This window comes from Apodemus sylvaticus, chromosome 2 (assembly GCF_947179515.1).
Source record: "Apodemus sylvaticus chromosome 2, mApoSyl1.1, whole genome shotgun sequence".
Lineage (NCBI taxonomy): Eukaryota > Metazoa > Chordata > Mammalia > Rodentia > Muridae > Apodemus > Apodemus sylvaticus.
The window spans coordinates 181,195,483-181,220,742 of record NC_067473.1 but is presented as its reverse complement, the minus strand read 5'-3'; the positions used below and the strand labels follow the sequence as shown (position 1 = coordinate 181,220,742).

Below are 25,260 nucleotides of genomic sequence, written 5' to 3'. Positions count from 1 at the left end.
TTAGCTAGTGAAGTCTACTCAAATATTCTAAAATCTGAGATACTCGATGCTCTTGTTCTCAAGTATTTCAGCTAAGTTCTCTTCTGAACTGTCAGTGGAGGATGTTTGAATGATGATTTTTTTCTGTTGTAATAATTATGTTGAAAGTCTCATCAGGGACCAGAGATGCTGACTGGTCTATGTTAATTGGCAGGACTCTGTGCAAGTGAGATTCCGGGCTAGATGCTGTTAGTTCTTCTGTAAGGACCAGTGATCTGGAATTAGTTCTAGGTTGAGACTTGGGAAATTATGTGCTCAGTCAGGTAGGCCAGACAGACCTGTAACCTCTGCTGCTGCTGCCCTGTAGCTCTATCGTCATAGCATCTACAGGACACAACTAGGGAGGGGCTCAGCCTCAGCCCGCCATCTGTCGGCTTTTTCCTAGTTTATATTATCAGGGATCAGATTTTGTACCTGGACAGTCTAACTCATTTCCTAGATCAGCAGTAGTCAGCGTAAAGGAAATGGAAACAATTGCAAATCTCAAGAAAGGTTTTTCTCTAGTATCTTATTGAAAAAGGAAATTTTCTTCATCTTGAGCACATATTTGTTTAACCTCCTCCTTTGGTGGTCTTTAGTTATTTGGATCAAATTCTGCTCACAAACTTTAGCACAGTAGTAGCAAGTTTTATTGGGAAATGTACTTACAAATGAAATTAATTAAAAAGTGGTAACCTCTGTTTGCTTTATGTTCCATTAAACACATGTCGTAAGGCTGGGGATATGTTAAATGTTTGCCTAACATACATGAGGTCTAGATGTGTATCACAATCCTGTAATAAAACATCACAATCCTGTAATAAAATGCATAAATGTAAAATTCATTCTAAAAACATAAACTTTTAGCTCATACTTGTAGAATTAGATTGCATATAGATTCAGATACTACCTCCTTTTCTATAGCAAATTTCATTAAAGACTTATTTCATGAAGCCAATTACCACAATACATGCCTATAGTCTCAATATTTGGGAGGCTGAGAGGCAGGATGCTTTCAAGTTGGAGGCCAGCCTGGGCTACTTGGTAAGATTCTGCCTCTAAACACACACACACACACACACACACACACACACACACACACACACACACACACACACAGACCTGAGTCTATTGCCTGGGCTACTTGGTAAGATTCTGCCTCTAAACACATACATACACACACACACACACACACACAGACCTGAGTCTATTGCTTGCCACTATCTTGTTTTACCTATATGTCAATCATCTGGGCTTCTGCAGGCTCATGTCTGATGTAATCTATACACTGAGGTTTGAGTGAAAAGAAAGTGTTTTACTTCACAGACGTTAGTAAGATAGAAACAAGAGAGTTATGTTTAATGTACATTCCTAAGGAAGCTTCTGTAAGCCCTGGTGCGTGTGTCTCTCCTTTTCCATCACGGCCGTTTACTTTAAATGTGAGTCAAGGAGCGAACTGTCTACTCTGCATTATTAGGATATTGGGAGGGCATCTTACAACGGAGGCCATGTTTAGAAAACCGTTAGGATGTAGGTTGCTCTGTTTCAACTGGCTGTCCTGTATTTGTTACAAGGAATCAGTTTATGTGATATTTTAACATTAATTATGATTTATCTTCTAACTGATCTCATCTTTGGTTATTGCATAACATTGCTGGTTCTAGGTTGGAATTTGGTAAATGAAACGGCTTGGATTTAATAGGTTATCTCAGTGAATAAATGATTAGGATGGATTAAACACTAGAAATGTGTTATTTTGAGACAAACTTTCATCCAAGGAGACTGGTTGAACTCAGAATACATCATGGTAGTGCTCCAGTATGTTTGAACTTTGATTTTACCTGCATTAAGGACATGTATGCTCTCTGTACGTTTCTTCTCTTGCTCTTAGCTGTTGTGTAGCAAAACAAATCCCTTTGATTTTCTTCCCAAACACTCATGGTGAAGTTGTATTGCATGTGATTTATCCCTGCTCTGCACACAAGGTGCTTTCTAAAGGACTTAAGTGTGAGCTCTTGTGTGCACAGAACAACCAAGTTGAGGAATTAGAAGACCCTTCCTCACTTTAGCAGAGAGAAGAACCCCATTCAGTCAGTTGTCTGTATAAAGGCAGAGCACCTCAAAGAGCTTTAATGTGTTACTCATTCTGTTGCCCACAGCAGCAGAGCATCTGTCCTGTGTGAGTCTGAAGCTGGGTTCTCTTGCAGTCTGGGGCTGCATTAGTCTCTGCCGTCTAGTCTGTTAGGTCCTACGCCCTCAGCAGCCCCCGTTCTCTCTTCCTGCTGCCCGTTCTCATGTTCTTAAGTACCTTGCTCTGGAAATTCTGGCTTTAAAAACCTAAGTAACTTCTAAACTTTCTTCTTAGAAAGAATAAGTAATGGTGTCAGCAATTTCTATCTTAGTTTCAAAGAACATGACAACTCTGTATTTGACCTTTCCCTTTTATGGGTGGTCCTCCGTAAGTATAATAGGAAGTCCTGTTTGATGAAAACGAAAGCAAGTATGTTTAAAAAAAAAATCTTAAAATTCAAGTCGTAGTCGTCTTTCTTAGTTCCATTGACAATTATGTTTGCTGTTTTTCTTATTGACAGTTCTTGATTTACTAATCTGATGATTCTTTAAAATTATATATCCTAACACATTAATTATTAATTTCAACTTTTTGCATGTTAGGGATTAAAAAATAAGTTTTCTCCTTTAACAAAAACTCCTTTGAAATAATTTTAACATAGCTTTTTGCAATCTGTTGTATGTATTGTTTTCTTTTCTTCCACCTTGACCACAAATTCCTTCAGGTCTCCGCTGGTTCATCCTCCAAGCCATGGATGCCGCTCGACTCACAACAGCCCAATTCACACTGCTACTGGCTCACGACTCACTCAGAACTTCTCTGTGTCTGTTCCCACTCTCATCTATACTGGTACGAGACTGCTCAGACGCCAGAGCTGGGGAGAGGCAGACCACGGGCACAGTGGCTGCAGAGGCAGGCAGGCAGGTAGTTAGGCAGGTACCTTAGTCTTTGCTTCTTCCCTTTCTTCTTCTAATCCAGCATCAATGAAGGACTTCTGTTTAGCTGACACAAAGACTCTGACTATTGAAGTGAAGGTGTTTTTTCAGCTTCCAGAGTCTCTTCCACAGATCCTCTCAGAGCCCTATGATTTTGTGTATTGTATTCTAAGAGCCCTCCAATTGTATTCATATGGACGTTTTTGTGTTGTTTAGAATAAAATTAATATACTTCAAAGTGAAATAGACAGAATCACTTTGATTTGCTTATTTTCTTTATGTACAAAGTCTGCAGAGTTTTGTGATGATAGGGTCTGTTTGATTCTGTGGAAGAGGGCTATTTGGGGAAACAGGTAAGCAACTGTTTGCATCAAATGCAGTGTTTTCAAAGCCCTACTTATTGTCCTCTTCGCTGTGTTTTTAGCTGTAGCACTCTGATGCTATAGGATAAGGAAACAGTTTTTCTTTCAGAGATACTTATGTGTGTGTAAATATGGAGATAGTTACAGATATTTCCACACACCATTTGTGGTCATCATTTTCGTTTGTAATTTACTAAAACATTTATTTGAACTATTTTGTCATTTGTTTATTCTTTTTGTTTCTCTTTTTAATATATATATATATTTTAATCCCCATTAGTCTACCATTTCATGCTTCTTTGCTTTTCCACTTGGCTTATTAACTGTTTCAATGCAGATAATATTTATCTGGAGAATGACGAATGGTTAAACAGCAGTTCTTTGTCTTTGGCCTCATTCCCAGCTCCACACTTAAGAAATGACTGCCGGCCCCACCCCAGTTCTTTCCTGATGTTTGGATCATGCTGCCAATTGTCAAGCCCTTTGGCACATGATTGCTTAATATGTCTCCACCTTCTTCTGGCAGGATGCCCTTCAATGAGGACCCCAATCCCAATCCTCACTCATCAGGACCCTCCACCCCTCTGAAAAACCAAACCTATTCCTTTTCACCTTCCAAGTCCTACAGTCGGCAGTCCTCCTCTTCTGACACAGATTTGAGTTTGACACCCAAGACTGGTAAGGCGCTTCCTCCCACGTGTGTCCTCGTAAGAACTTGTGTCTGTTCTTGTGAGCTGCCCGCCCATCCAAACCTTTCCTCCTGTTTCTGCATTTAAGTTAACGCTAATGTGAATGCTGATCATTTCAGTTATTAAAGTTAATTTTTTGTTTGGAGAATGACATTTTAATCAATTTAATTATTGTTGATATTAAGTGCAGAGTTTAGTTTGGGTGTTGGCATTCTTCATATCATGTTGAAGTCAAGAGGAATGCCATTTTAGAATAAAGCATTTGCTTAGTAACCCTAGAGGTCTGCTATCAAATTGTAGTTTTGAACCATAACTCCTCTTAAGCATATGATTAACTTATTTCTTATTCATTTCTGTCTCAGAATTTAGTTCTGTTTTTATTATGGGACTAGTTCAGAACTAGAATGGTTGTATAGTAGTACAGGCATCTATCTGTTCATCTGCTTTTTCGCTTAAGGTTTGCTCAGTGTAGAGTATTACCTTGAGTTTAACTAGAAAACAGAAAACAGAAAAAAAAAATTAAAGAGGAACTGATATTGGTCACACCTATTTATTAATTTGTTTATATGCTAACTTAAAAGGTAATATAAATACCGATCATTTCAGTTATTAAAATGATTTTTAAAGAGAAGTTATTTTATTTGGAGAGTGACATTTCAACTGTCTTAGTCATTCTTGGTACAAGCTTGCGGGGCCAGGTGCTTGGCTTTGCGACTTACTCTTGCTCTCTAGGCTGAGACTGCAGCTTCAGGTTCCTCATCCTTGAAATGCTTTCAATTTTTTAAATTAATAATTATCCATCTCTATGTATTGTGAATGGTTTTGTTAATGTTTTTTGATTAAAAAGTTGATAAATATTAAATTGGCTTCTACGAGAGAATTCAATTTATTTAAATAAAATTTTAAAGAAAGATCGAAAACTTAAAGATTTTCTATTTCTAGTATTTTAAGTACTAGAAATAGTTTTCCTATCAGATTGGCTAAAACTGTTTTTATTTGTATTATTTTGAATTTATCATCTTTAATAACCTGTAATGTTTTAGTGTTAGAAGAATTTCTAAAATGGATCCAGATTTTTGAAATCAATCAAAAATATTACTTATTTATTATAGACTTAATTTCTTTCTTAGTTTTAAAATTTGATCACAGAATATAAACACTATAAACACCCATTTCTGTGTTTTTTATTACCATCCCTGTCACACCTCTCTAATACAATTTATTTTGTCAGCTACTTTATTTTTAAGTATATGCAGTCTTAACCTATTAAGCCAACTACAGATCAGAAATCCTTGAGAAACCACTGTATCTGTCCCCAGTACAGGCAGCCTTTCCTGTTTCCTTTTTGCCTAGATGATAACGCATTAGAACTGCTCTGGGGTTAGCATATATTATAAGTAATACAAAGATGAATTGAAATAGGCAGAAGGATATGCAAAGGTTATTTGCAGAGAACACTCCATTTTGTATAAGAAATTAGTATTTATGAATTTTGTTCCTGGGGTGGTGTTTATGGCCTCAGCACCACTCCCTACAGGAGCTAAAGCCTTACTGTATATAATTATGAGTAACAATTAAAAGTATGATAGCATTTTATAGTAATGGATGCTCTGGAATGTGGCATTTTAACTGTCTTTGTGCCATAAAAATTGAACCATTCAAATTGTGATAAAATGTTAAAAAAAAAAAAAAAAAAAAAAAGGAGTTAGAGCCTAGCTCGCATGTTCTGACACTCAGAACGAGAGACGGACGGGATGGGATCCGCTCCTCTGCTTCTTTCTATAGGCGCTGGAGATGGGACCCAGCACACAGTGCGTGCAGGGCTCAGCTCCCAGACACTGGTAGAGACCAGATCTTCAATTGCTGGCTGGAGCAGGCCTACTGCGCGTAGCCAGGACCCTGGCTGTGCTCTTATAAACAGGGAGATGTGACCGTAGCTACCAGGCTTTGGTCTGCTCACTGGGTTCTAAGCAACTTTTCAATATGCTTGCCGATTATGTGTGTCATACCACAGATAAAGTTTAGAAAATTATTTTTTTTTTGAGTTTTTTGTTTCCTAATTCTCACAAAAGGACAAACCTAAAAGTTGTACAGTTATAAGTAATGGCAGCTTTCTGACTGGCATCAATGTGCTAGCAAGGACTTCTGTAGGACTGGTCCTAAAACCTCATTTCTGAATGCTGTGACTGACCCCGTAAGCCGACTCTGAGTGCTTGGTTCTGTCGCTGCCTCAGCAGCGTGGGGAGCCCCTCGCCACCCCTCAGTTATGGAGCGCAGAATCATGTTCTAAACCTTCTAAGCTGAGGTTCAGTGAGCATCATTTCTGCCTCTGTCAGTCTTCTGAGAAACAGTAGAAGAAGCTGATTATGATTGACTTACTGTTTATAAACTGAGACGTCAGAAATAGAGCAGCATAAAGGGTACCCTCAGAAAGTTATTTTTCTGTTTATAATAAATGTTTTTGTTAGTTTTCTTAAATTATTTTTTACTTTATTAGAATCTAATTTATAACATCTTAAAAATGAGATTTAATTTTTTTCCCCATGTTCTCGACTAGTAGGAGTGGAACTTTGGAATGCTGGTGTAGGTGTGTGGTGGAGATTCACTCACTTGACTTGGGTTGGTTTTATGTGCTTAGGCAGGGTGGTCGTATGTATATATTACAGTACACAGGTACTTGACTTTTATATGTAAACGCCTGTGATTAGTGCTATGATCACATTAAAGTATGAGGATTAATGTGTACCTCAAAAATGGAGAGCAAAAATCTAGCTATTTGGGATTCATAATGCAGTACTCTTTATTTTTTAATGATTATTCTATTAGCACAAAATATGCAGTATCTTAGCTAGTAACATTTGAAAGTACCAAAATTTACTACTTTAGGTAAGTGTTTAGGATTGAAGCAACAAGCTTCTCACCGTAACAGAGAGTGGTGGCTTTCAGACATACGAGTTCTTAAATACAGTCAACCAACCAACCAACCAACCAAAATAAATTGGTGGGCAATTTAAGTATTTGAAGAAGTCGGTCAAAAGTGATAGAATGGCATAAAATCTTGCCAATGATTTAATGTTTTTGGTGAGTTCCGAGTTTGAAAGGCTTTGTTAATTTAGAAGGTGTCTTTGGTCTGCGTTATGTGGGCCTTGGGTGGGTGGGTCCTGAGCTCCTGTTGAGGTGTCTGCATGTGAAGCCATTGATTGATATGTTTTGCTCTTCACTGCTTTCCTTCTCCTGCATTTTCTGATCATCTTCTGAACCTACATCTTTGCTACTTTCCTCCACAGCACCTTACCCACAGGGGCCGGGGGTCTACCTGTGTCCCAGCTCCATCCCCCTCTCTTGTGGTTCCCTCCACCTTAAGTCCCGCCTCCTCTCGGAATCCACCCTTACCCCTCATCACTCTAGCCTTGTCAGCCCCGTTCTGAGGAAAAGTGTTTCTTTCAGTGAAGAGCTGTTCCTGGCTGCTTCTGGTAGGATCATATTATGTCAGCTTTTTAATAATCCCTTTATTTTAAGTCATCTTTGAAAACATATTATTTTATACCATAAAGAATGATTGTGTGCTTTATATGTCTATTAGTGATTTTACTGACCGAGTTAGTCAGAATCACAAATATGTCATTGGAGGTTACTTGATGGATAATTATGAGTATTCACTAAATTTTCTGTTTAACGAAGATTATGTGGATGTGGATGTTTACTGTACCTCTCGGTACCCGGGTTCTCACTCGTGTCTGTTGTAGATGCTCTGTTCCCCTCTCCACACCTGCTCATCCACATCAGACCTGTGCCATCCTGTGGCTAAACCATAAAGCTACATGAGAAAATTATTCTGTTTGAACCAGTTTAAGTCTCATTTTGGTGCTATTCTTTTATTATACATTTGTTTTCTTTCCACTACATTAATCAAGTTATTCTGCTATGTTTTCTGGTACTTTATTTATCACTGCAAACTTACCTTTTATTTTGTGATTTTTAATACGCTTCATATAAAGATCTTAGTTTTATTTCTAGTTAGCATTGTGTAGTCTCTAAAAACCTTAAGATTACTACAAGAAAAACTTGTTTTCAGAGAACAGGATGGGACTACACACATGTTAACCCTTGTTTCCTTATCCAAGAACAGCTAAAAATATAAAGGTGAATTAACTCCGTCCTCAGGCACTGCAGTGGCCGTGACTGGATGCTTCTTTAACTTTGAGGGTGGGACCCTCCCCGGCACTGGCCTGAGCCATTCCATCTCCATACAAGTCTGGGCCATATTTGTCCTTGTGCTACTATCAGAACAACAACAACAGTAACAAATGCTAGGGAGAATGTAACGTTAGCCTTAAAAATACATGTAAGAGCGAAGAAGCAGAATTCTGCCCTTCACGACTATGTGCACTGTGATGTGTTTCCACGTGCAGTGATTGTTGTTAGTGAGCACACTCCATGTTCAGAGCAGGGCACCAGCAGAGCATGTGCTTTGTTCTGAAGGCTGGTTCGCTCTTTAGCTTTCCTGTAGTTTTCACATGAGCAGCGTTAGTGTGTTATCCCCATATTTCACTAGATATTTTGATGTGTTAAAATTGTTAGAATAATAAGAGTTATTCTTTTGGTTATTTTATTAAAATTATCAACTTTTAAATATTGACTATTATCAAAGAATTGTTACCTTGTTTTAATATTCATATTAAAATAAATTGATTCTGTGACCAATCTGTGTCAACTTTGATATCTTACTTTAAAGAAAGTTTTAGTATAGTAGAGTAAAATACATGTGTTAGTTACCATATCAAGGTATGCTAAGTGTGTGGGTGATTTTATTGACACACTGTCTATGTAGGTGAATGCAACTGAGCTTGCTGTGTTATAGTTACATGGCTGTTGTTTACGTGCTGATGTCCTGTAGGAATGGGCAGTGGCAGCGCTGGAAAGGAAGGGGGGCCCTTTAAAGCTCTCTTACGGCAGCAGACCCAGTCGGCGCTGGAGCAGCGGGTAAGAGTCCACTTCCTGTTCTCGCTCTGTCACTGTGCTTTGTGTGCCTCTGCTCCTCTCCTGAGTGCTTAAAAGCTTCTGAAAGGTGGTTTTGATCATTATCTATAATGTTGCAGTTTTAAAGTTCAAATGTATTTAAGATATCAAAGTAATTTATTCACCAATATTTGCTTTTAGTTTGGAAAAATTCTGTAACTTTTCTGTTTTGTAGAGCTTCTTAATTTAAAATGCTTAAATTGAATTTTAATTTTTCCAATCTTTGACTTAAAATATTTCTTCTAAAAATATCTATTGAATACTGAAGTCATTTCTAGTTTTCATTAAAGATGCAATATAGAGAAGAAAATGGTTACAATTTTTGCAGAAAACCATCTCAGTAATGCTCCCTTAAATTGGCGCTCTAGTATGTTAACATTTACATTCTGACATCACCTTTCTATTCTTGGTACATTAAAGTTAAGTGTGACTGTCTAGCATAATATGTTTATTTAATTATCATGTGTAATGTTTACTTAACTTGTTGGGTGCAAAACTGAGTCTAGTTTTTGGATGATTTTCCTCTCTCTCTCTTTATAAATGTCCTTGCAAAGGGAGGATCACCTCATAGGTTCTGTAGAAGGCGGGTATGTTTCTAAATGTATGAGAGCCTGTTCCTTGTGCTAGAAGCTTTTCTACTTTTAATCTTGCTCTCCTAAGTTTTATTTAAGCTTTTAACCGATGTTGCTGGCAATCCCTGGACTTGGTACTGTGAGGCTTTTGCTCTTTTCTGCTGATGTGGTGCATGGCTCCATGTGTCCTGTCCTGGGCTTCACACAGAGCTCCAAGCTTTCTCTGTGTCTGCTCTAAGCACTTGGAGGACTGGATTCTGTGTGTTCATTTTACACCAGCACTTGGGAGAGAACAAAGGAGACAGAGTGAGCCCTTTATAGGCGCACCTCCTTCTGCACTTGTTCTGAGAATCGTCTGCTTTTTCTGATTCTGTGATAGTAAGGTTGTTTTTTTTTCTTATGCTGCAAGTAGATGTGTACACACATACACACAGACACATATGTGCGCACAAACACACACACACAGATACATGTGCTCACAAACACACACACACACACACACACACACACACACACACACACACACACACACACACACACACACCCTGTTTGGACAAGGGCAGAGCAAGCCGAGCTGAAGCATAGTAATAGGTTGAGCTCTACCCAGGTCCTGTTTTCTCCAAGCACTTGGATTGACGCAAAGGTCTTGTTAGGTCTTGTTAGGTCTTGTTGCTAGGTGAGCGTCTTCCCACTGAGCTGTGTCCCAGCGCCATGTCCTGGCCCCGTTCTTTGTTTTATACCATGTTTCAGCTACACTTACCTTTTCAACAGCGCCAGTCATCATGGGTGAAAACCAGACAGAGCCGTAGATTAGAGCTATGGAGAAGAGGGTCGGAGTGGAGCTGCGGGTGTCTGTTCACCATGTTTTTGGCCAGAATAGTTTTCTCTTTGCCTCCTCCCACTTTTAATCCAATTGATTGATGAATTGAGTGCACTGGAGATTTGGCTGTGTGCAGTGCTGGGACTTTACGGGCACTACAGACCTTTGCGGCCATTTCATGGAGAAAATAGTAAACTTATTTTGGATTGAGTTTGATAAGATTTGTGGATTTTATTGTTTTGTTTGTTTCTGTTTTTTGAGATGGTATCTAATCTGAAACCAGACTAACATGGATCACTATGTAGTTCAGGCTAGCCCTGATCTCATGATCACATGACCTCAGCCTTGCAAATGCTTGGATTACAATGCCCATGTGAAGGTTGTGTGGGTTAAATATGTTTGAAATTGAGAGGGAATGTCATCGCCTTTACTCCCTTCTTTCCCTGCGCCCAGCTCTTAGCATGTCTACCCACACTCACGTTTGTAGCCTCTTTTTAAAAATTATTATTCCATATATATATGCAAAAATATGTAAGTACAGTCTGCCAAGTTTGTTTTTGTTGTTTGTAGCATCTAGTTTCGGGGTTGGCTACTCTGGGTTGGACAGCCAATACCTGGCTCATCCCTGAGAGAAGCTGCCTTTTTGGCTGCTTGCAGTTCTTTGACCAGGAGTCGGAGCCGTGAGGGTCACCCCTTGCCTGTCAGCCGTGCACTGATGTTACTGTTGTTCTGGCTTGTTTATGTGACCCTTTCTAGGAGAGAGGGTTTCAGCAGACTTGGTGGGCTCTTACAGTTTTTCTGTCTTCTTTCCCTAGAGGCTCTCTGTGTCAGACCCAGGGGCTGTGATGTAGATGTTTCTTTTGGGGCCGGGCTTCCTATGATCCCTGCATGTCCAGTTGTGGCTTTCTGTGCTGGTCTCCATTTGCTGTGGAGAGGCTTCCTTGCTGAGGAGTGGTAGCTGCCCTTGCCTGTGTGTGTTGGGATTACACTTGTGACTGAGGAACTGTGCTGCTTTAGTAATGTGGCCGTGTTGATTGTTTTCTGATGTCCATGACCTCACTAGGTGGAAAGTACTGATTCAAATATGATTTTCCTTCTGTGAGTGCGCTTTAAGTCCATTTACACAGCTGTTGGTTACCACAGCCAGGTGAGTGTCACATGGAGAGCCTTTAGGATGTCTTGCATGCTGTTCATTGTTATGGGTCATAGGTGTCATAGCTAGGTAGGACTGTCTAATTCCATCCCTCTGTGCAGCTTGCATAGTAGTTTCTGATACTGTGGAGGCTAGATTGCAGAAAAAGAGAGGCTTTCAGATGCAGCTCAAGTCATCTGAGTGTGGAGTTGTGAGTGCATGGGGTCCTCAGTAATAGAGGCCCATGACTGACTTCTGAGAGACAACCAAGGTCTACATCAATAGTTTATATTGCTTTAGGAGCCACTTGGACTACCCTGACCAACCATTTGAAAGGGGTTTCGTGGCTGGTCCTGGGGGTTTTGCTAATGTATGCTTCTTGTAGGGAGCACTGTTAGACCAAATGCTTTAAACTCTGTGTGTGTGTATGTACATGTGTACATGTGTACATGCATATATACACCTATGTATTACTTTTAACTTTAAGTATAAAATATGATTCCACGTAGGTCTGTCAAGCAGCCTTGGTAGCCTTGGTAGCCTTGGTATGATTTGCCTCTTTCCTTCTCCATGTGTTCTGACCTTTGTTCTTCTACAGTTGGAGTCCATTCCCTGGCTTTTCTGTCTCTCACTTCCTGTTATCACCACCCTTCCCCCCACACCTAGGGTCTTTATTCCTTCTTGGTTTCTGTGGTTACTCTTTGTTGTATATTCGAACGATAGCATCTGAGGATTTGAGGCTAGGAATGTCAGATGAGTGAGAACACGTAAGGCCAGGGGCGGCTCAGAGGAGTGGCCCTTCTCCTTCCACTGTGCAGGTCAGTAGAACTCAGGTGGTCAGGCTTGGCAGCGAGCACCTTCCCCTGCAAGGCCCTCTAGCTGCTCGCTCTCTAATGTGCTTTTAAACAGTTTAAAACCTTGGACATGTTAGCACACTGGACATACATTACTAGATCTTTATAGTATCAGAAGCAAAGGTGTTGAGAACTACAGCTTTTGTGTGTACTTATGTAAAACCTATTGTGTATCACTCTTCTGTGCACTAAGTTTCCCCGTGTTCAGAAGCAGCCACACACAGTGCCTTAAGCTTTTCTAGTCACCTCTGGCCGCTGTTGATGCTGTTTATTCCATCCATGTTTCAGTCTAGGCCACATATAAACAGTTTCTGGGGATAGTCTTTCTGCTCTTCTTAAACAGTTTATCTGTTCTTGCCTTTATTAAGCTAAAGGTCACGTCTGAGTTCTGACCAGGTGCTAACGGACGCCTGTCTATGTACCCCATGCGTACTTTCTAACTTGTGCTCCTGAGGACAGAGGGCTGCTCTCCTGTGCTAGTGATTGAGCTTGCCGTGCCTACACCTGTGCTTGAGCTGCTTCTGTCTTCCTGCTTCCAGCGGCCAGCAGCCAGCCAGTGCTCTTGCTGCTCTTCTGTGCCTGCTTTCAGCAATAGCTCTTTCCTTTTATTTGCTTCATTTGATCTGTCGTAGCCTAGAAAATGCAATAATGACAAGTTCTTAAAATGACAAGCATTTTAGTATGTGTAGCTACTTGATAGCAGTGTGACATCCCCTGTGGAGATGCTTGGGCTGCCGTCCGTGAGCCACACACAGCACGTGCAGTCCTGGAGCGCTCTCTTGCGCTGTTCCCAAGCTTTCCTCATGTTGAGTAGCTGGGGCTGTGGGGGACTGACCTCCAGTTAGGAGAGTGACATTCATCTCTCAGCCAGGCAGCTCGGGCAGCATGCATGCCTTCCTTGTGTCACTTTGTCCAGTCAAATGGCCGGTGTTAGGGTGACTACAGACACTCCCTTCTCCTCCTGGTGCTCTTCCTGGGGTGCCTATCTTGAGTTTTCTTCTGGGTTCTTCATGTCATTCTATGGCAGAAGAAACTGCAGGGTCACGCTGCGTCCCTCACTCTGACCACGCACTTCTCTCTTCTGTTTCACGTTCAGATGTACTTCTGTGTGCCTCTCACTACACAACCACTGCCTCACACTTGACCCAGGTGTTTACCTTCCCTCTTACCCTGCCACCCTGCCTGTCCTTTCACTCCATGACCCGCCCTCCATTTTTCTCGGTCTCATGTTGCATGCTGGCCTCTGGAATATGTACCAATAATCTGTATTGCCTATATGTGTGAGAGACGACTTTACCGAGAAATGCAAATGGGTCGCCAGGTTGTCCAATTGTGTACCTCACTGGGAAATGGGGCTGGAGAGGAGTTGGAGAATAGAGGAGTGTGTTCTAAATATATCAGCTGGGAACTCTTGAATATTTCCCTCAGTCAGAATGGATTTTGAATTCCGCTAAGCATGTGGGGAAACAGATTTGGATCTGTGAATGTCTGAGAAATTTGAATGAAAAAGCAGGTCTAGTGTATTTATTTCAGGCTATGCATTTCCTGTGCTAGGCTCTGCATGAGCACAGCCTTCTACAGAGCACTTGGCCATCTTTATCCTGTCTCTTATCTTCACCAGGAGTTCCCCTTCCTCACCCTGACGGCCTTCCCCCCTGGACTTCTCGTGCACGTCGGTGGTGTTGTCAGTGCACGCTCTGTGAAGCTTTTAGATCGGATCCACAACCCTGGTATGTTCTCTAAAAAGTTTAATTTTACTGTCTTTATTTAAGGTGTGATTGTAAAAGATTTTTTTATTAATATTGAAAGCAAATTTAACCTGAGAGATAAAAACATATTATAAACTGGCATAAGTTACTCTGAGATATTTTTAGTCATCACAATTAAAGGTAAACTAAAGTATACTTTAGTTATTTTTTAATGTACAACAAATGAACACATTTTGATTTGTTTTTGACAGAGCTGTCCTTTTGAGGGCATCATTAATTAGTGTTTGGGCTAGCTGTTATATTAGTTTAGGGAGATCAGGGATTTTACTGTGTGTCCTTCATGGACATTGCATTAGGCCGTTAATTTTTTTGCTTGCTCGTATTGTCGAAAAGGAAGAGCAGTGGCTCACGTCTTTAAAGCACACAGAATGACATGGAAGCAGGCAGCTCAGTCCTGGCATGCTTTAGAGCTTGGATTACAGGTACTTAGAGTGGGGCCTGGAGAGATGGCTTAGTGGTTAAGAGCACTGACTCTTCTTCCACAGACCTGGGTTCAGTTCCCAGCACTCACATGGCAACTCACAGTTGTCTGTATCTCCAATATCTGACACCCTCCCACAAAAATAGGTGCAGGTAAAACACCAGTGTGCATAAAATAAAAACAAATACATTTGAAACAAAAGGAAAGAAATGCTTGGGTGAGTTTCTCAGTCCCCAACAAGCATGATCAACAATGGTAGCTCCCTTTGGAGTCACCTCTCATGACGTTTGCTGAAACACCATGAACCTGAAGTGATAGTGACACCTATACTTTTATATATTTTGGAAGACTTTAATTCATCATTTCCAACAGCTTCTTTGTGACATGTAGGAAAAGAAGGAAAGATTGCTCTGAAATATTGGATAGAAAACATTGCCAATAGTGCTTTTAAATATAACAGAGTATTGCTAATTTTCACATTTAAACTTAATCAGTGCTCTGTGACTTGATTTTACTTAAGAATCAGAATGGAATTCTTCTGACTGTAAATGAGACTTCAGAAGGTCAATGCTAGTTGTGTTTGTTTAGCTCTACAATGAGCAAATACATACTTTCAGCTCTAGTATTTGGTTTTGATTTGGTGTCTTTTCCCCATTCCTTTATGGTCAGTTTGAGATCTCATTTCCTATCGCATTCGTACACTCGGCAGCACGCACAGGGCAGTCTGACTGCTGCTGTGTAGCACATTGCATTCATGGAGCTGCCGTATTCCGACTTTCTGTAGGACACTCAGTTACCAGCTGTGGAGGAAAGCCTGCTGAGTGAGGCCTGGGGGCCCTGTGCGGTCCGTGGATGGGCGCTTAGGCTTCGATGGCTCCGGCTGATGCCATACTGCACGCAGTAGCTCCAGAAATGGATTTAAGTGATGTCCTCTCTGATCTTGGTGCTTTCAAATACTTAGATAAACCTTAGAGCCTGGGCAGACAAGCAAACATGGCTTAAATTAGCTTTCAATGGAGATAAATATCTAAAGCCGTTCTTTCCTTTTACAAACTCTTCTCTGACAGTTTCTTATACTCACCAGTTCTTTCCAGCCACACGAGAACCTAAGGGCCCCGAGAGAGGGCCTCACTGAAGGAGTTTTGTAGCTAGCAGCTCCCCAGTTTCCTCCTCCCTTTCAGAAGAGTTGTCTGTCCTCTGTAGCAAGCCTCAGTTACTGTAACTGTTATCCCCAGAACAAGTGTGCATTTGCTTATACGGAAATACTTTGAAATGCTATGGAGGTTCAACTTTTAGTTTACCCTGTTTTCAGTCAGATACTTACCAAGTGTTTATTCTGTGGCTCCAATATCTTATTTTGATTTAAATAAATGCTTTTTGGATTCTTTTGTGTATAAATTAGGAACAAAAAATGCATAACAGCTTCTCTAAGTCCCTTGAATAATTTTCATGGAAAAAAGATAAATTTGTTGAGGAAAGCTGGAAATTAACCCTCTGAGATAACCTGGAGAACCTCTCAGCACTAGGACTCAGCACTGCTACTGTGCTGAGAGAGACCGGAGGATTGGTCAGAACACATGTGTAGTGTGTTTCCCAGCAGCTATCTTTTGACTAGTGGATATGAAACATTTTAATTTTGTTTTCAGCAGAAAAAAAGAGACATTCTTATTTTAAAACCATTGCCACTACTTCTAACTACTGCTCATTATTTCAGAGTTCTTAGGACTTCTTTCTTTGCTATATCGCAGGCAAACAGAAGCATGAACAGGGAGAGACAGGAGTGGGTTTGAGTGCACAATGACCTAATCGCCAGAGGCGTTAATGTGAGGCTGCTGTGGCTGCTCCTCCTGCCTCTGTCTCTATTCCTTATTAACTCTGCTGTCTCTGTCTTCCAGTTCCTGTCAAATGCTGCTGTCAATTGTGTTCTTGTCTGTAGTTTTCTTTTGTTTGTTTGTTTTATTTCTACTATTCTGCACCTAAAACTGATCAACTAATTTGCTGTTTTGAACTCAGCCTTTGTCGGAATTATGGGTAACACAAGATCTTACAAACTGCTAGACTGGAATAGTTTCAATTCAGGTATTTTAATGGTCATTCAGTATTACATATGCTGACAGAAATTATGGCAGCTCAGTGAGGTTTTAGAGACAATCTAGATTAACTAGATCATTCTGTGATAGTTATGTCACAGCTTGTAATTTGCATGGAAATGCATGAGCTAAATGAATCAAAACCATACCATAAATTATGAATGACTTTGCTTATGTGACTAACTTTCAGAATATAATTAAATTCTATTTATGCATTTGGCCAGTGTTTTCATATCTGGTAAGTGATACAGGCATTAGCTTTATCATTAAGCCGCCTTTGTTAAATACATTAAACAACCAGCCTGATAAACCTTAAAGCATGCTTAAACTACTCGGTCAAACTTACTAGAATGTATCTACTGTCTTATAAATTACCAGGAAATGTGCCTCTTAGCACTCTTATATATAGTGCTAGAAATGTTCCAAAATTTCATAGCAGGACAGCTTGTTTAGGGAGATTAACAATATCTATAAACTTTCCTCTTTCCACATCAGATTTCCAGTTTTTCTTTATAAGTAATTTGAATACAGTCTGTAGCCATTAAAAAGTAACAAACCAAAACTTTACAGCTGATGATGTGTTTTAGTAATGCCAATTAGTTTCTTTTTGAAAAGCATATTTTTACTAATATACATATCTAAAATTATTTTTGGGATTAAAATTTGGAACTATTTTAAACACTAAAGTGGACATTTAAAAGATTTTTTTTAGTCCCTTGTCACAGTGTATCTTATAGCAAAACAATACCACCAAAGGGCTCAGCATTTTAGGTAATGCTTGTAGTATTTGTAGGCACCAGTTGAAGTTCTAAGCTCTGGAGTATATCGACTATGAAGGGAGTCATGTTCCTGATCTTGCTTTGTTAGAATGTGCAAATCTAGAGTGATCTCAATTCCTGACTCTTTAAGGAAATTACATCTGTATTCTAAACAGGGTTTTACCATTGTGGTGACATTTGTTAAAATGAAAATTATTGTGTTCTAGTCATTGCTTTTTTTTTTTTTTTTTTGGTGAGAAAAAGAAACATACCCTATTAGATTGGTTTTATAAAGTAAGATGATAGCCTACTTAATACATGGTCAGCTTGGTGCAATTAGAAAAATAGGTTGTGCATAAAAATGATTGGTCACTAACAACTTAAGGAAGTGAAATTTTGTAGATCAGCCAATTTTAGAGTCTGGTAGTTGACCACATGTTAGAAATGTTTTATAAAAGGAGAGTGTAGAAGTTAAATTTCCCAGACACAAGGGCACTGTTCCAGGCAAGCAGGGCAGCAGTTTGGTTAGGACAGACATGGTTGAGGAAGCAATATATCTTGCCATCACTGAAAGTAATGTTAGAAGGGAAGTGTGCAGCAGAGAAGTGGGTATGTAGCCACGTGCAGGAGGACGAGGGAGGAGGGAGAATCTGATGGCAGACCAGCTGTGTAAGCAGTGAACCCCACACGAACAGAACAGCTAGAGTATGACGATGACACTCTCAGTTTAATGTGCTCATAGTGCTATCCTGTGTCTGAAATAAGGCTGAGCTTGATGCTACTTTAGAAAAAAGACTAGAAAATTCTGAAGAAAATGTGATATATTTGGTAAATATATTAAATAATTTTTATATATCCTCTGAATTTGGAAGTATTATGGGAAGTATGCTATCCCATAATATCAAGATGTCAAGAGTTGACCATGCTTAGAGCTGGAGAGCTAACTCAGTGGCTGCAAGCTCAATTCCCAGCACCTACATGGCAGCTCATAGCTGTCTCTAACTCCAAGGGATCCCGTGCCGCCTTCTGGCCTTCACAGGTACTGCATGCACATGTTGTAGCCAGAAATACAGGCAAACACCCAAACACAGACGTTAAAATTACAAAAACAAACTAGGCTAGAAGCTCTCTAGGCCATTAGCCCTGAAGCTCTGAATACCGAAGACACAGCTCACATATCAACTCATTCTCAAGAAGAAGGAAGGAGAGGGCCCTGGTCCTGGAAAGGCTTGATACAGGATTGTAGGGGAGTACCAGGACAGAGAAGTGAGAGGGGGTTGATTGAAGAATGGGCAAAGGGAAGAGGGCTTATGGGACTTATGGGGAAGGGGGAACCGGGAAAGGGAAAATCAATTGGAATGTAAACAAAGAATATAGAAAAAAAAATACAAAAGAACCTAGGCAAACAAAGATTTGAACCTTATTAGTAAGAAAAATAATCATTAATATTATGTTTAACTCATACTTCATTTCTTGAGTTCTTCCACAGTAACAAGAGGCCAGTAACATACAGATACACACACACACACACACACACACAAAAGAGGGAATTCAGAATGAGAAACACTTGTTAGGTTTGTTACAGGAAACCACGGCCTGCTGCATTAACAGTAGTTTGGTCAGTGATGAGTCATGTGCGGTGTTGTTCCCCATCAGTCCTACTGCCGGCCCTCTGAGTCGCTGCATGCCAGAACCGCTCTCCAGCAGTGACACTGGCCAGCGCGGCCTTTCTGCCAGCACACGGCTCTGGCACTGAGTGATACACGAGCCGATTGGAATTATCTTTTGCACTCTACAGTTTGTTAGGCACTAGAGGACAAAGATGACCAATTGTCCTGTCTTCTTGAAACTTGGGTTCTTAGATGCTAAAAAAGTATTAAATGTTTTACTATGTTGTGTGGTATGCAGTGTGGAAGCAGGCATGACTTACCAACCCATGCTAGGGTCTGTTCTGATTCCTAAGCTCATGTTTGAAGGCTATGTATGTCAGATTTTCATAGGTTTCTATCTTTCAGAAAGATATTTAACACTGTGTGAATGCATATTCTGTTGTACCCCCAACCTCTAGCATTTGTGAGTCAGTCTGAGCCAATGCTTCTCTGTTAGTCAGTGACTATAGACCACACAGGGCCCTGCGGCTGAGCCCTCCATCTTTTCCTGTATTCACCACAGTGATGGAACATTGTTATGCACTAGGAAGAAGCAAATCCAGCCCATGAATCTGAGAATTTGTGATGTTAGTTTTTGTTTCCTCCTTTTTTCTGAGAACAAACTTTGAGAAACTGAGAATGAAGTTTAAGAAAAGCAGGTAGACGTTAGCACCTGTAAAAGGAGCCTGAGGTGTTCCTGTTTTCTGTGTGACACCCAGACTGTGATGATATTGTGACAAAATGCTTTGGCTCTTCCTGGCAGACACTGCCTCTCCACAGACCTGGAGATAATAAGCTAAAGAGGCTTGAGCATTTGCTACGTTTGACCACATCTGGATGCTTTCCAATAGCAGGTCATTTGAGTCTCAGATCTTTGAGGGAGACTCCAATCCTATGTGTGGGAACAAAACAAAAACCAGTAGTTTCCTTGAGGCGTCAGGAAAACACAACCAAAGCACAATCTAAACCTAAGTGACTTGGCTTTGGGACTTACACTTGACCATGGACGATAGACTTGGGTTTGCTGGTGAACAGGGCAGGCCTGTCAGCTGCCTATCTACTCTCAGGCAAGGGGGCAGGTGATTTTTTTCATTTGATGTCATGCCCAGAATAAGGAAAAGCAAATTAGTTAGATTGTTGGTTTTTGGTTTTGAGAATTTTTTGAAGTTTTAAGAATATTTTAGATGAATCTTGAATTTTAAGACATATACTTTTTGTTCTTAAATTATAATAGACTTGAGTTAGAAGGCAACCTTTAGTGATTTGAGCTTTAGAAAATGCTGGGTTTTGTTAATCACAATTACACTTTTTAGAAAGCTCATTTTGGGAGCAAAAACTCAGTTAAAACCTTGAAACTAAAATTATTACTTTACAAAATATTTAATTGTAAGAAAATTACCTAACCCAGGTGTGAACCAGGTGGTGGTCACACCTGGGTTAGGTAACCCAGCATTTGGGAGGCAGAGGTGGGCGGATCTCTCAATTTGAGGGCAGCCTGGTCTACAGAGTGAGTTTAGGACAGCTAGGGCTATGTAGAGAGACCCTATCTAAAATCAAAACCAAGAAAAGAAAATGTGAACTAGCTGCTGTGTGAGGAAGGAAGATCTGAGTGTATTGGTTCTCCTCTGTTCGCTTTGTTGTCACAACCCTTAACAGTTCTTGGTGTGTCAGTGGAGGCTGGGCATACTCCGGGAGCTGAGCGCTGGACTGCCCCAGAAGCACCAGGAGCCAGGTGGGCATCCTGGGTACGCTCATTTAGTCAGCACAGGGCAGGCCCCCATGGGAGTGTGGGTTCTGCCAAGGGTCTCAGCTGTTCTTTCTGGGTGGGGGGATGGGAGGGGTGGAGGGGCGGTGCTGATGCTCAGGTGAGGATTAGCGTGGGTGTAGGCAGCTTTTGATTCTCAGCTGTGCTCAGTTTTCAGGAAGTGATGAGGCCAATCGTCCCTGGATAAGGAGTGTCGAGTTACAGAGTGGATTATGTGTCTGAAGAGTAGCAGCATTCCATTAGATGCAGAACAGCTTGTAAGCCAGCTGCCATACTGACATCCAGGCTTTGATGTCCTCACTGTCCCTCCATATCACTTTTAGTGCAGTGAGGACTTTCAGTCTGCTCTAATCTAGACCCAGTTTGAGCATGTGTACTCTGTTGAACCTGAACTCGTCAGTTTCTCTTACTCCAGGGGACATCACTTTCCAAAGCTTGGGGTGCAACTTCCCCGTGCCCCTCTGCAGTTAGATTATCAAATCCAAACCGTCGCTTGATCCAGCCCAGCGCTTTTCTCTCTTCTTGCTCATTGTTAGTTTGAGCTGGATATGATGGCTCATAATCATGACTCATTTGAAGCTGAGGCAGGAGGATTGTGAGTTTGGGATAGTTTGAGCTGCACGCTGAACCCTATTTCAGCAAAAAAAAACAGTACTTATGTTAGGTAAACAAAAACAGAGCTGATTTTGAACACTTTGGGTAGGCGGGTATGTCTTAGTTACAAATATGCCATTGCCTCAAATCCCTTAAGGATTGAGTTTAATAAAGGCCTTTGTGTCTTCCTAAGATACACGTTGGCATTTTGAAATCTCTACTAGTTTCAACCACACTTTGAAGCAAAGATGGCAAGATATCAAGCTGTGACCATGCTCTAGAACAGCAACAAGAGAAAGTGGATTTTAGTGCTAGCCACAGTGGGGACGCCCTAAGGATCAGTGGTGTGCTGGATGCAGAGCCCAGTCGGTGTTAGCTGCTAACAGGAGAAGCAGCTCAGAGATCTGTAACCTACAAAAAGTTTGACCTATAGGGAAGAAGGCTTTAAAATAGTGTGAAATATAATTTGTATAATAATTAAAATTTATTTTTTCCTAAATTTTTTTAAATTAGAAATAATTGTATAGATGATTAGAACCTGGTATTTAATGCGCAAATCATTTTCTTACCACCTTTGGAATGCTTGTTAAATGAGTACACATCTCAGCTGTATTTTCCCAAAATGACTAATAGTATCCATGCACTACTACATGGATAATTGCTATACATTTTTCAGCTAACCTGTTTTGCTTTTTGTAAAAGTATATTAGAACTTCAAATTTATACTTTAGTACCTTAAATAAAATAATTAGGTTCAGTAGTGTGTTTCCTATTAAAATGTAGTTAGCAATTTTTAAAACTTAAAAGCTTCTATTATAGGGATTAAATAATGTGATATAGCTGTTTTTTATTGATAACAAGACCATACTAATTATAAGTACTCTTTGAGTCTGTGGCTCATCTTTGGCATGATTGTAGTGCAGCTTTGAAAATAAATAGAATCTTAATACTAGATAAACGGATTAGTCCATTTAATTTTCTAATTTTTCTGTAGTTAATAACTTCCCTCCCTTGCTCTTGCTTACAGTGTAGTGGCCGTGGTGGCCAGAGTGACCAGTGCAGTGCTCTTCCTGTACGCTTGCCGCGCTCACCTAGAGTCCAGGGCCATTCCTTTCTGTGACCATTTCAGTGAGCTGCCATAGTTTTCAGTCTGTGCTGTCACCTGATCCGAGCATGCGCCAAAACATCACTGTTCCTAGCTCCTGTCTGCCAAATCTGCTTTGCAAACCCTTTGTTCCTTAGCTTTTGCTTTAGCCAAAACCAAATGTAACATTTCCAAAATGTGGACACATGCCATCTGCTTCCTTGGCGCCCGCCGTGTCATGTAACCAGCTTCTTACACTTGTCACTACCTTGCTAAGTACAGTACTGGCATCTCATGCACTTGTGTGGCTGTGTCAAAATGAAGGCTGCTCGTGAGCTTGCCCGAGGGTATGAATGCTGCACCTGTGCTCAGTCAGCTCGCTCGCTCTCGCTCTCTCTCGCTCTCGCTAAGGTTTAATCAGCCACATATTCTTCCATGGCTTTGGTTTAACTATCTGTTGTTTTATGTTATATCAAGGTAAGTCTGATGTGGAGTAACTGTATTCTACGTGGTTGCACATACCTCAAGGGAATGACATTTCTCCATTTGAGTATGCTCGGCATTTCCAAATCAATACATTTCAAGCTTAAAATAAGTAGCTCCCTCCATTTCTTCATTATTTCGTTAAACTGTGGTGTGGATTGCTGCCAATAAAACCCATTTGTAAAAACAGGGAATCTACCACATGTTACTTGTGGTACAGGTAAGGTGAGTCTACTGTGAGAAAACTTTTAATATGGTGGGCAATAATTGCCTTAGGAAATAGTTCAAAAAGTAAATAGCAAATTCATTAATGACTTTAAGAAGAGGTAGCTTATTTGATACAGTGTTCCAGTAAAACAGTTATTTTCTTGACCGAAAGTTATTTCTGTTTGTGATACGTATTTTTGTAGAACTGTAATTTGATAGAAAATGTTGCTACATAAGCAACAGTTTGTTCTGTGCTATAATTTCCTTTTGGGGAAGGATGAATTTACATGGATGTTTAAATTGGCACACAATCATGCATGTCCAGCCAGGCGTGGTGGCTCACACTTGTAATATTAACTTTGGGGAGGCTGAGACAGGAGGATTGCTGCAAGTTTTGGCAGCCTGATCTACATAGTGAGCTTGAGGCCAGCTGGGCCAAACCCTACCTCAGACAAAGAGAATAACTAAGAGAGTGACTGTAGGCTCTGAAGCCAGCAGGACGAGAAGAGCATGCTCAGATGGGCGCTGGGTGCACATGGCCACTGAGTGGTCATAAGGGGCGGAGCCTTTCCTGTTCTTTCTTCTTTATCTTGTGCTCTCATCCTTCCTCGGTTTCCTGCAGTCTGTGCTTCTTTCTTTTCTCTAAAGGAAGCATTTTTAGGCTAGCTCTTTCTCCAGCCCCAGACTTACTCAAGAGCTGCCCGACATTTCCTCCCATTCCCGGTCCCCTCCTCCTAGCCGGGGAGACAGCCATCACAGGAATGTGAGCGCTAACATGCTTTTTAGTCTTTCTTTACTTTCTCTCTTCACTACTAGTGAGTATACTTCTACGTCATTTATTTTGAAAAGCTATGTTGAGAATCTGATATAACTGCCGTGTAAAACTAGAAAGTGGCATTTGCTCGTTTTTCTGTGCTAGTACCTTTTGTGTGGAAAATGTACGGTAAGAGCTTAGCATTGACTCTAGAGGCCAGCATTCAGTCCTCCCACACCTGCACCCACTTCAAAAAGAAGCAAGTAGCAGACCAGCCTTGGTCCAACAGCACTGCCCTGAAAAGCTGGCGGTGCTTGTTGACTTGCTCAGTCCAGGTGACTAAGAAGGGTGTGGCCACTCCTCCATTCACACGGCCCCCACAGGGATGCTGGAGTTCCTCAGCATGCAAGTCTGCAATCCTGAGCATTACTACCAAACACGGGGGTGAACCCAGTTCTCTACACGCTGGCCGTGACACTTCGCTCATGTCTAGTCCCTAAGCAGCCTTCGTTATGGTGAGCCAGGAGCCACATCTGCTGATGGCCAAGCTATGTTTAAACACTCCTGGGCCAGTTTCCACATACCCAGGACTTCAGGCATGGTTACCATGCCCATAGCCACCCTTTGAGTTATAGGCTATGAAGTTTATCATTTTGTGTTTGAAATTTGCCCTTCTATATTAACCAAATTATTTGTGTTAACCCTTGAAATGTAATTTTTTTCCTTTTCTGCCCCTCCCATTTTTCCTCGTTTTAGATTGGCTAGTCCTTTTATACCCTGTTACTCTGCCCTAGAACTTATATCTTTATTAAAGAATAACAAAGATTTATTACCATTTATAAATATTGATGGAACCTTACCTTGGGAAGAACTCAGAATGTAGTAGATTATAAAGATAGGTGACAAAATACAAAAATCAGAATTTAAATTAAATTTATGGATTGGATACATAACATATTTCCTCAGTGAGATGAGACATAGTGTGTCCTCCCTGTTTAGAATCTGTGCAGAGTACGATGGCACATGTCACTCTGCAGTGATCTAGCATTCAGGAATGGAGGCAGAGGATCAGGTCACAGTCATCCTCAGCCATACAGACTCTGCTCTAGGAAATCCTGGGCCCCAAATTAGTCAAACAAATAAGCAAGTTAGGAATCTGGGAAGTTGAGGTTTCCATTTTAAGTTAAAGCAATTAAAATATCAGCTGTTATAGT

General features: G+C 40.7%; 1 protein-coding gene across 7 annotated transcripts in view; it reads left to right on the top strand.

Annotated features, from left to right (window-relative positions):
- Positions 1-25,260, top strand: part of C2cd5 (C2 calcium dependent domain containing 5) — an 85,161-nt gene that overhangs the window by 24,408 nt on the left and 35,493 nt on the right. For 3 of the 7 annotated variants that reach the window (XM_052175231.1, XM_052175230.1, XM_052175229.1), the window contains exons 7-9: positions 3,913-4,064; positions 8,973-9,058; positions 14,094-14,202. In XM_052175231.1, coding sequence (XP_052031191.1) covers positions 3,913-4,064; positions 8,973-9,058; positions 14,094-14,202 — 347 coding nt within the window. Of the gene's footprint in view, positions 1-2,778; positions 2,939-3,912; positions 4,065-7,362; positions 7,549-8,972; positions 9,059-14,093; positions 14,203-25,260 lie in introns of those variants that run through there. The other 4 variants (XM_052175233.1, XM_052175234.1, XM_052175232.1 and 1 more) reach the window with 3 other exon arrangements.